At 59.2% G+C, this 10,684-nt stretch overlaps 1 protein-coding gene across 2 annotated transcripts; it reads left to right on the forward strand.

Moving 5' to 3' along the window:
* Positions 1-1,127: 1,127 nt before the first annotated feature.
* On the forward strand, positions 1,128-10,334 carry PPP1R1B (protein phosphatase 1 regulatory inhibitor subunit 1B). Of its 2 annotated transcripts, none has more exons than XM_041726931.1 (7): positions 1,128-1,701; positions 3,413-3,473; positions 3,790-3,812; positions 4,222-4,297; positions 7,752-7,958; positions 9,305-9,424; positions 9,511-10,334. In XM_041726931.1, exons 1-7 carry the CDS (start codon positions 1,621-1,623, stop codon positions 9,558-9,560), a joined length of 618 nt encoding a protein of 205 aa, XP_041582865.1. In that variant the 5' UTR covers positions 1,128-1,620; the 3' UTR covers positions 9,561-10,334. The 2 variants fall into 2 exon arrangements, with proteins under 2 accessions (XP_041582865.1, XP_041582866.1); XM_041726932.1 differs by lacking the exon at positions 1,128-1,701 and adding an exon at positions 1,888-2,075.
* Positions 10,335-10,684: the final 350 nt, after the last annotated feature.

The following is a 10,684-nucleotide window of genomic DNA, read 5'->3' on the forward strand; positions in this document are numbered from 1 at the left end:
TGTACACGTCTACTACACATGCACCCTCTTGGCACTACAGAGAAGTATTCAGATGCTCACCCAGAGGCCTGCAACAATACTCAGGGCCTGGACAGATAAACAGGGACACTCTAACCCATAGGGCCAGCTCCTCCCTTTTCCCTTCCAGAGACACACAAACGCCTCTGCAGAAAGAGAGAGGCTCACACCTCAGAAACAAGCACACACACCTCTCCCCCTAGCTCTGCTCCTGAATGCACCAAACTCACACACACGTGATGGCACGTGTACTGGTACAGGCAGCCCCCCAACTCTGTCCCCCTGGGCTGGCTCTGTCTCCCCTACTTTAGATCCCGGGAGAAAAGACAGGAGACACGTGAGCCCAGGGTACATCAGGGCAGGGACACATCACACCCCCCCACCCCCCAGGATCACAACCTCATCCTCCTCTTCTGCACAGGCTAGAGCTGTGGATACAGCCCCTCCACCCCCTGCAAGCTGCCACACACCAGCCCATCACCTTGACAGCCTCTGACATCCTCCCCCACACCCACACCCTCCCCCAGCACACAGTCTTCCCACACCCTGCCACTCACACCCGCATCTTTGACACTCTGACACACTTACTCACATAGACTCACACACACTCATGCCACACGGAGCCCCCCCCCACACACACACTCCCTAGCTACAGGCACCACAGGACCCTGGCACTCACACACACTCCCTGCCATGATGACTGACACGTGTCCTCCCACACACACCCGCTCTTTCACACTCGCTGACTCTCCAGGACACCCCCATTCACAGCGTGACATGCTGGTGGTAGTTTCTCTCGAGGACCTTCCAGGCCTCCTCGTGAAACTCCAAGGACCCAGGCCACGAAGGGTTAAAGCCAGAGTCCCGTCTCCCCGCGGCCCCTCTCCCCCCACCCCCCTCGGCCTCCCCCCATTATCCTCCCTGCTGGACTCCATCAATAATGCAGCTTCAAGTTCTCGGGAGACGGCAGGGGGCCCCCAGCCGGCTCCCCGGGTCCTGGCTCACACTCCGCACCCTCCTCCCGGCCCCGGAGAACACGGTTCTCGGCGCTCATTGGCCACTTCCCTCTGGGCCCTCCCACCGAGCCCCCGGGCGCCAGTCCCAGGCGGAGGGGAGGGGACGGGCCGGGGGACCCCGAGGCCGGGGCCAGAGGGTGAGACCTGGGAGGACGGCGAGCGGCTGACACAGACCGAATCGCAGCGAGAGGCAGGGAGGGCGAGAGAGGCGGAGACACCCCCGGAGACCCTCCGAGAGAGCGAGCGAGGGAAGGAGCGAGAGGGAGACTCCGGGCGAGGGCGCGAGCCCGCGAGCGGGACCCAGGCTGCAGGCGCCCGGGGACCCGCGCAGGGGGCGCGGCGCGGAGCCCGAGGGCCGGGAGCCGGGAGCCGGGAGCCGGGGGCGCTGCGAGCCGGCGCGACCCCCTCCCGCCTGCCGCCCTCCCCTCGCGGCGCGCGGTATTTTTATCTGAGCGTGAGCCGCTCGCCTCCCCCTCGCCGCGCGCAGCCCGCGCTCGCCGCCGCGCCCAGCAGCGCCGGGAGCCGAGCCGGGACCGCCGCCCGGGACCCCTGTCGCGCGCCAGCGCCGCCGGCCGCCCCGCCCGCCATGGACCCGAAGGACCGCAAGAAGATCCAGTTCTCGGTGCCCGCGCCCCCCAGCCAGCTCGACCCCCGCCAGGTGGAGATGGTAAGGGGCCGCGCCCCCCGCGCCCCCCGCGCCCCCCGCGCCCCCCGCGCCCCCGCGCCCCTCCCGACACCGGCCCCCGGGCTCCTCCCGCGGCGGGGCGCTGCCGGGGCCGGCCCGGCCCGGGGGTGGGGGGACGCGGCGTCTCGGGCCGCCTCGGACACGCGGGGGCGCGGGGCCGCGCGTGAAGTTAGCTGCGCGCTCGGGCAACTTTTTCCCGGGGCCGCAGGAAGCCGGGCGGCGAGCGTCGCGGGCAGGGCCGTCCCGGGCCAACCCCAGGGCGGGCGGACGGTGCCCCGGCCCCTGCACGGCGGAGGCCTCCTGCCCCGGGCGCCCACCGGGACCGCGGCGCCCTGGCCCGGCCGCAGCCGGAGGAGGTGAGACCCGGTGCACTGACCCGCTGCACGGAACCGACCCCCGCCCCGCCGCCCCGCGCTCTGCCCGCCGCGGGCCCCCGTGTGCGCCGGGACCGGGCCGCCAGGGGCTCGTTCCCGCCTCCTCCTGCTGCCAGGCCCTCCGTGGAGCCGCAACATCGGGGTGGGGGCGACCGGTCCTCGCCGAAGCCAGACCTCTTCACAGAGTCCTGAGTTCTCTGCAGAGCCTTCCTGGGGGTGGAGAGGCCTCCAAAGTGGTGGGAGTGGACGGAGGGAAAGAAGAGCCCCCCCCCCTCCCCAAGTAGCACGTTCACTTGTTGCTGGGCTGCAGCTGACACCCAGCAGAGCAGTGAGAGTGGGGCCAAGTCACCTGGGGGAGAGATGGGGGGGGTTATGGGGAGGGGGAGGTTGGGTCCTGGGCCCAAGCAGCTTTGGGTCTGCAGGGCAGTTTGGAGAGCTTGGCAAGGGGGGGCGGGTGGCAGTTTCAGCTTCATTCACCTGATTCTCTTTGTGCATTTCCCTGGAGCTCAGAGGGGACCTAATTAACTGACAGTTGATCTGATTGCCAAGCCCCAAGCGGAGGTGGGGGGGGGGGCAGCTACTGGGAGTGCTCAGTGCCTCCCCTGCCCCACACTCTCACTGTTCAGTTTGGCTCTTGGACCAAGGAGGGCAACTTTTTGGTTTTTTTTTTATGAGCACTGGGCCAAGAGTTTTACAGCCTGAGAGAAACTGATAGTGAAACATAGCCTTCCAGGGACACCTCCAGGACCTGGTGGGTCTGGGGCTCTGGCGCACACCTGAGCCTCCATGTGAGGTTGCAGGTGTCTGCAGAGCCCTGGCTCAGCCTCCCTCTGCAGTGGGATCCAGTTTCTTTGGAGCCCTTGAGCTGACCTTAGGTGGGCAGGGCCACGTGGGTCCCATGGCCTGTGGGGCATCTTCCACAGCCAGCTTCTGCTCCTGAAGTCTGATATCTACAAAAGCAGGAGAGGATGGGCCTCCTTGATAGGGAAAGATAGAAATGGAGATGCCCATTCTGGAGGAGCCATGGAGTGGGATAGGCATGGGCTAGGAGTCAGTGATGGGCTTTTCTCCTCCTTTCTCTGCTGTGATGAGCTGTGTGGCATTGAGCTCTTGGCTGAACCTCTTTGAACCCTGGGTTTTCACCTCTGTAAAATGAGGGGGTTGGGTGATCTATGGAGTTCCTTTCAGCTCTGACAGTCTTTGATTTAAAGGTTCCCTGAGGATTTCAAAGCACTGTTTGTTCCCTGCTGCCTGGGGGAAGGGGGTGCAGGTGTCTCTCCTGCTCTCCCCCCCACCCACTTCTTTCTCCATCTCCTTAGATCCGTCGCAGGAGACCAACCCCTGCCATGCTCTTCCGGCTTTCAGAGCACTCCTCTCCAGGTGGGCCCTTCCCTGCCACCCCAGCCCTGGCCCCACCCTAACTCCCATGTCTTCTTGGGGCCCTTGCCAAAGTCCCATGAGTAGGAGACTGAGTGGAAGATGAGGAGGGTGGGTAAGGTCTGGGAGGCCAACTCTGCTGGGTTCATGTATTAACCAGGCACCTTCCAACACCCAGAAGGAAAGGGCACACTTTCCCTTTCCCCAGAGCTTGAGCCTTTGGGGAAAGTAATTCAGATTCTCTTTCTCTCTTCCCTTTCCTCCCCGTCCTCTCTCTTCTTCTCTCCGTTTCCCTTGGTTCATTGGTGGCCTCCCTCAGAGGAGGAGGCCTCCCCTCACCAGGTGAGTTTCCAGGGGCAGCTGGAAGGAGGGATGCTGAGGGCCCTTTGTGGTAGGCTGGACAGGATTATTCCCCACTGGCACAGGGGGCCACCCCCGAGGACACATTAGTATATCAACTGGCAACTTGGTAAGAGTGTCTGGTGCCAGGGTTCCACCAATACCTACGCCTCTGCCCTTGTCTTTCCTCCGCTTGGACTCTGGCTAGGCCTCTGGATTCTGGCCTGAGCCAGGCCACGGCTTCTGGGGGACCCTCCTAGAGCAGGACCTGAGGGGCAGCAGTGCCTGGACCCATCAGTGTCAGCCGAGGCTAGAGCAGTTGGCTTGGGTTGCCAGGGCTGGGGTGGAATGGAGGAAGGGTGAAGGGAGGGGCCTCTGGTGAGCCTATTTAACCTAGCACTTACCCTGGCAGAGAGCTTCAGGAGAGGGGCACCACCTCAAGTCGAAGAGACCCAACCCATGTGCCTACACACCCCCCTCGCTGAAAGGTACTATTCTCCCCACCCCTACCCCCACCATTAGTCTGGCTGGCCCCTTGACCCCTGGAACTGGGCTGACAGTGGGGGAGGGAGGTGAAGTGTGGAGCATTTGTCAGTGGGGAAGGATTGGCTTCTGTACTCCAACCACTGGTTAGGGACCAGCTCTTTTTAAATTCAGCCTTGTAGAGAAGGGGCCTAGGGGCTGAAAGGGGTGGCCCTGGGCCTTATAATCAGGTTGCAGGGTTGAAAGAAAAGAAATGGCTGCCTTAAGTGGCAAGTATCATCAACGCAAAGACATTCAGCTCTGTTCCTCCTCTTTGCAAGTGCGTGGCAGACCACCTTCCCCACTCACCATCCCTCCCCAGCGGGAGCACTTTCCCCAGGTACAGCACTTGCTCCCCTCTCCCACTGGCATATATTTGCACAGGTCAGCAAACTGGACACTTCTCGAGTCCTGCTTCTTTCTACATTAAAACACAAGTCTTTCCTGTAGTACTCATTTGCTTTGTGTGCCAGGCCTCACTGGTGGCATTGGGCAAAATCGGAGGAGTAAGTTTATGTGCTGCCAAAGTGAGCACAAATTGGAGTAAGATTTAGCCCAGACCTTCTTGGGGCCTTTTGCCTCAGAGGGTCCTCGGTGAGTTACAGAGGAGAGGCTGGTTAAGCCTGGATTTGAAGGATGAGGAGGGATTCAACAGGCAGGCAAGACATGGAAGGGCATTCCAGGAAGGTCCTGGGCACAGGGAGAGGAGGTATGAAATCACAGAGTCTCTTGAGTCAGCCCGAGACTTGGCTTCCGGCAGGAGGCAGGCAGTGGAGATGGGGTATGGGAAGGATCTCTATAACTAAGCCAAAGAAAGCCTTCCACACACACCCCCAACCTCAGCTCTGGCCTGAGGCTCTTCCTGCCCAGGGTGGGAGGAGATCGGAAGGGCTGCTGTGAGCTCCCAATGGGCTTGGTTTAATGAGTTCTCGGCATGGGCCAAGGTCAACAGGCACACCTGTCAGCCTACCTGTCAGCCTGCCTGCCAGGGTTAGGAGCAGAGAGGAGAGGCTGGGAGGAGAAGAGAGAAGGCCAAGGGCATCCTGTCTCACCCCAGGAGAGAAAGAGGAAGGGACAGTCTGTGGGCAGCGGGTAGGGCATGTAGAAGGACTCCCCACCTGTGGGGATGTGGGGTAAGGCCAGCCCCCAAAGGAGGCACAGGGGGGTGGTGGCATCTTCTCTGAGAGAACAAAAGATCTCCCTCCCCGCTACTCTGGGCTGGGGAGGGCTGAGTGGTGGTGAGGAATGAGAACAGTCCTTCGAACTCTTGGTCACGAGCCTGGGGCCGAAGGCTGGGGTGAAGAGGCTAGGGCCAAGGTGCTTCCTCGGCACCCTGCAAGGGCTAGGGCACTGCCATTGCCCCTTTGGGCCGCACTGTAGCCCAGTCTATGTTGGGAGAGGTGGGGCAGTCTGGGCCTTCTGGCTTCAAAAGAGAGACTTGTACTGGGGAAGTCCATGGCCCCAGAAATGGGGACAGATAGAGAAGAAGACAGCTGGGAGGGCCAGAGAAAGACCCCAGAGAGCCCAGAGAGGCATGAGGGGAGCACTCAAGGAAGCCAGCACACCTATTGTCATAATGCTCAGAAACTAAACTCTCCTCCCCCAACCAGGGGGTGGGCGGGTGCTCTAGCTGCCACCTCCTCTCTTCCCTTCCCCCCAACCCTCAGAGGACCCTTCTGTCCCTGGAGGGCACTGTTTTGCAGGCTTCAGCCCCTTTCTGGGCAAGGGACAGCTCCTGCTAGGGTTGGGGCTTTGTAAGGGGAACAGCCAATGGCCTCCAGGGGAAAGGTGGACAACACTGAGCCTGAGCTGGGGGGACTCTCCGAGGCCGAGCTCTCTCACACTTGGCTCAAGGTGAAGCTTTGCTGCGTCCCCAAGGCCAGGGCAGGGCGGTTTATTGCATTTTTATTGCCTGGCTAGCTTACCCAAAGCCAGCGGGAGGCACTGGGCTGGGAGCCTGGGGCAGGGCGGGGCGGTGGGCACACACAATGCACCCTCTGTCCCCGTCCCAAGTTGGCAGGAGCGTGGTGCCCTGTTCATTGCACCAGAGGTTTCCAGCCTGGATCTACTCCTCTGGGCTTTCTGAGGCGGGGGTGGGGGGGGGGGAGTGGGGGTGCCTGCCTACTGAGAAGGAGCAGGAGCAGAAGCAGGAGCAGGAGCAGGAGCAGGAGCAGGAGCAGAAGCAACCCCAGCCACTTGCTTGTCAGCTTCCTGTCTGTGAGCTGTGAGTTCTGCTGCCCAAATGCTCTTAAATCCCACCAGCTCCTGGTGCCCCTGCTGCCTCTGCCCTAGCCACTCCTCAGAGCATCCCCTCTACCCCTGCCATTCCCCCAGAATCCCCCAGCCCTGGCCCCTTTCTCCTAACTCCCTGGGCCTTTCCATCTCTTGGAGACTTCTCCCCAGCTGCCCACACTGTTCCTTTCCTGGGCCCTATCCCAGCAGGCCTTGGTGGTGTTGGGGGGGTGGGTGGTGTTTGCTGCTTTCTAGGTCACCACAGAGGGAGCTGGAAGCTTGGGGATGTGGGTCAAGATTGTGGGGGCTGCGTCTGAGCACGGCACATCCTCAGGCACAACTTCACTGGCTGGAGACCGTTATATTCTCTGTCTCTGAATTGTTTCTGCCTCAGAACCTGGGGCAAAAATGTGTGGAGTGGCATCTCTGACAGGGGCAGAGCCAGGGAGTGGGAACCGAGCCCGGCACAGAGAGGGGGACAGGATCAGGGTAAGCAATGAGCCCTGGGCAGTCTGAGCACCCTGCTAGAAACTAAACCCATAGGCCCTGGCCCCATGGGTACTGTGCCTTCTACTGGGGCTGTAGCTGGTGGACACTGTCTCCAGTGCCGGGTCCTTGGCGAAGCAAGCTCCCCAGTCATGGAATGTTAAGCTGCTGCTGCTGTACCTGCCTGGTCTTGTCTGGTTTGGCACCCTATGGTTCGAGGGAGCTGCCTGGTGCCAGCCTCTGAGGAGGTCTGCATCACCGGACAACCTAGGAGCCAAACATGATTAAGGATCTAACCCCTGCTGCTTCTGCCCTGGTATGGCCCCCAGCAGACTGGCCTGTGACTATTTTATTTTATTTTAGATTTTATTTATTTATTAGAGAGCAAGCACAAGCAGAGGGGGCGGCAGAGGGAGAGGGAGAAAGAGAGGGGGAAGCAGACTTTCCGCTGAGCAGGGAGCCAGATGTGGGGCTCTGTCCCAGGACCCTGGGACCATGACCTGAGCCGAAGGCAGATGGTTAGCCAACTGAGCCACCCAGGAGCCCCTGTTCTGTGACCTTTAGCTTTTGAATTAGACCTCTGAGGGGGTGAGCCATGGCCCAGGCTACAAGGAGGTTGGGGCTGGGCCACATGCCTCTCCAACTCCATGGGATGCTTCTTGGCCTGGCTCACCCTTGCCTTCCGGGGTCCCCCTGTGCCAGCCGTGCAGCGTATTGCTGAGTCTCATCTGCAGTCCATCAGCAACCTGAGTGAGAACCAGGCCTCAGAGGAGGAGGATGAGCTGGGGGAGCTGCGGGAACTGGGCTACCCAAGAGAGGAAGATGAAGAGGAGGAGGAGGAGGATGACGACGATGAAGAGGAGGAGGAGGACAGCCAGGCTGAAGTCCTGAAGGGCAGCAGGGGGTCTGGTAAGCTGAAGGGGCGGGGAATCCTGGGTGATACCAGCATGGGCTAGGCGGGGTCCTCCTTGAGAGTCCTGGGGCACCCCTCCCAGGTCGTTCTTCACACATGTAAACTACCATCACACGGTAAGGGCCTCCCCATCCTCCCACCCACAGGTGCCTTACCTGATGATACCTGGGCTGCCCCTATCCCAGTCAGGGTGTCCCTAGTAATTCCTCTCCTCCCTAAGAATTCTGGCAAGGCCACATGAGGTTTGAGGCTAGACCGAAGAGAAGACTTCCCATCTATGGCTGTGAAGGGGGTATGAGGAGGTGCAGAGATAGAGAACTAAGAGGCCCCAATGCCCTGTTACCTGTGTTTTTAAACGTAGGATGTGGTTTCTGCTGGGAGGCAAAGAGCTGGTTGCCAAGTCCTCCCCAGGACCCTGTGGCTGGTTCTCCCCAGTTTAGTTCCTTGGCTGGAGGTGAGAGGGTGCCCTCTAGTGTCTAGATGGAGAATCCAGGATTCAAGAACCAACCTGGTCCTCTGCACTTCCAACCCCAAATTGCCTGGGAAGAGAGGGGCCAAAGAGGGGGCCTAAGACCGCTACAGAAGGCCCCAGATCCAGAAATCTCCACAGAGGGTCCCAAGGCCCAGAGAATTCCTAGGCAAAAGATCTCTGTTCTTCCCACGGCTATTTTTTCCACACTTAGCTATGGAAGGTTGTCACCATATCTATCCCTTCTGATGCACATAAAACTTTTTGGTCTCACTATTTATGGGGACAAAAAACAGTCGACCACCCCTGCCTGTAGACTTCAGCCCCTGCATCCAAACAAAATGCCTTGGACCTCCTCTCTGGCAGTAGGGTGTCAACCCTGGAGCAAAAGCTCCTGTTGGAAGTTGAGTCAGCTCCCACTGAGACTCTTAGGACAGGTAAAGAGGAAGCAAGAGGAGACTCTTCCCTCTGAAAAAGCATCAGGGCAGAGAATCAAATGACAAGACTACCAAGGAGCAATGCCGGTTGCCACCACTCCTGGAGTGCCGCCTCTGGGCTGGTCAGCATATTAACTATTACCTTATTTAAGGCAATCTACAAAAAAAAAAAAAAAAAAAAAAAGGCAATCTACACGTTTCCTCCTTACCGTCCCCTTCAGAGAGGCAAAAACTTATAATAATCTAATAATAATCTATAATAATCTAACTCATATAGCTAGTCACTGGGAGCGCTATCTTGGTCCAGTGTTCTCCATTATACCATGATGCCCTCAGAAAACTTAGCCTCGGCCAGCAGGGAGCCTCAGCTCTTGCTCCAGGACGCCTGAATGGTTACTTAGAGGCTATGTTTTAATCCCTTCATCCCCATCCCCAGCTGGGCAGAAGACAACTTGTGGCCAGGGTTTGGAAGGCCCCTGGGAGCGCCCACCCCCTCTGGATGAGCCCCAGAGAGATGGAAGTTCCAAAGAACAAGTGGAAGACCTGGCACTAAATGGTGAGGCTAGGTAGCGAAGGATGGGGAGGCGGGGCTGGGATTCTGTGGGCGTGGCCAAGCCCTGAGTCCCTCTCCTTGCCTTGCAGAGCCTGGGGAGGGGCCACAGCGCCCCACCCACCCCGAGCCTGGCACATAGGCACCCGGCCTTGCATCTCAGAAGGAAGTGGAGGGGGCATTGCTGTTCCCCAGAAACCCACTCTGCCCCCACCCTCTTTTGTACCCTTCCCTCTCATTCGCTAGGGCTGTGGCTTCTGACTTCTAGAAGACTTAAGGCTGGTCTGTGTTCGCTTGTTGCCCACCTTTGGCTGATGCCCAGACTCCCTGGGCACTTGCTGCCTGATGCCTACCCCTGCCAGTCATTCCCCCATTTACCCAGAGGGAGGCGAGATGTGAGAGAGTTTGCATTGGATAATCCAATAAGGGGGGGGGGGGGCAAAGGTTTATCCATCACAATTCTACTCCCCAGACCCTTCTCCTGGGCACAGGAAACCCACAGGGCAGGACCCTAAGATCTGGGGAAGGAGGGTACTGAGAACCTGTATGTGCCCTTAGATCCTTCTCCATCCCCTCTCCAACGGGGGATTCCAAGTTACCACCCCTCTCTCTGGCTTCTACCAGGGCCCAGGATTCAGGCATCCTTCTCCTCAACCTCAACATTTTGGAAATCTTCCCCTTATCACCCCTACGCCCCAGCCTGGGTGCCTGGAAGACAGGACTAGCAGAGGCTGCTTTGTTGCGTTTTGTTTGTGCTTTGATGCCAGGAATGCTGCCTAGTATACGTCCTTAGGGGGGCACACGGTGGGGAAGCCAGGTTCTCCCTGTCCTCCAGCTGCTCTGCCCCCTTCCTCTCTTCCCTGATTCCAGGCCTTGAACCACTCCTGTGCCGTAATAAATAAATCTTTGTAAATAACTGTGCTGACACTTCTCTTTCAGGGGGGAGGAGAGGAAAGGGAAAATGGGTCCCCCTGTGTGGAAGAGCTGGTTGGTGGCTACCTCAACCCTAGTGTCTGGTCCTCTAGCCTGGGTCTTTCCTGCAGACAAGTTCAGAGCACAACTTGGAAGGACCACAGGAGTAGTAGATCCTGCTAGGGATGGCTGAAAGAGGCAGGGAGGGAAAAGAACTTTCTTTTTTAAGATTTTATTTATTTATTTATTCATTCATTCATTCATTCGAGACGCAGAGAGACAGAGGTAGAGGGAGGAGAAGCAGGCTCCCTGCAGGGAGCCCGATGTGGGACTCGATCTCAGAACCCCAAAATC

Source organism: Vulpes lagopus, chromosome 12, assembly GCF_018345385.1.
Source record: "Vulpes lagopus strain Blue_001 chromosome 12, ASM1834538v1, whole genome shotgun sequence".
NCBI classification, from domain to species: domain Eukaryota; kingdom Metazoa; phylum Chordata; class Mammalia; order Carnivora; family Canidae; genus Vulpes; species Vulpes lagopus.

Bases quoted from the DNA above. Each gene is read 5' to 3' on its own strand.
- PPP1R1B (XM_041726931.1), top strand. From the start codon at position 1,621: ATGGACCCGAAGGACCGCAAGAAGATCCAGTTCTCGGTGCCCGCGCCC. The intron at 7,959-9,304 runs GTAAGCTGAAGG...CCCCATCCCCAG, and splicing joins GAAGGGCAGCAGGGGGTCTG to CTGGGCAGAAGACAACTTGT. The intron at 9,425-9,510 runs GTGAGGCTAGGT...CTTGCCTTGCAG, and splicing joins GGAAGACCTGGCACTAAATG to AGCCTGGGGAGGGGCCACAG.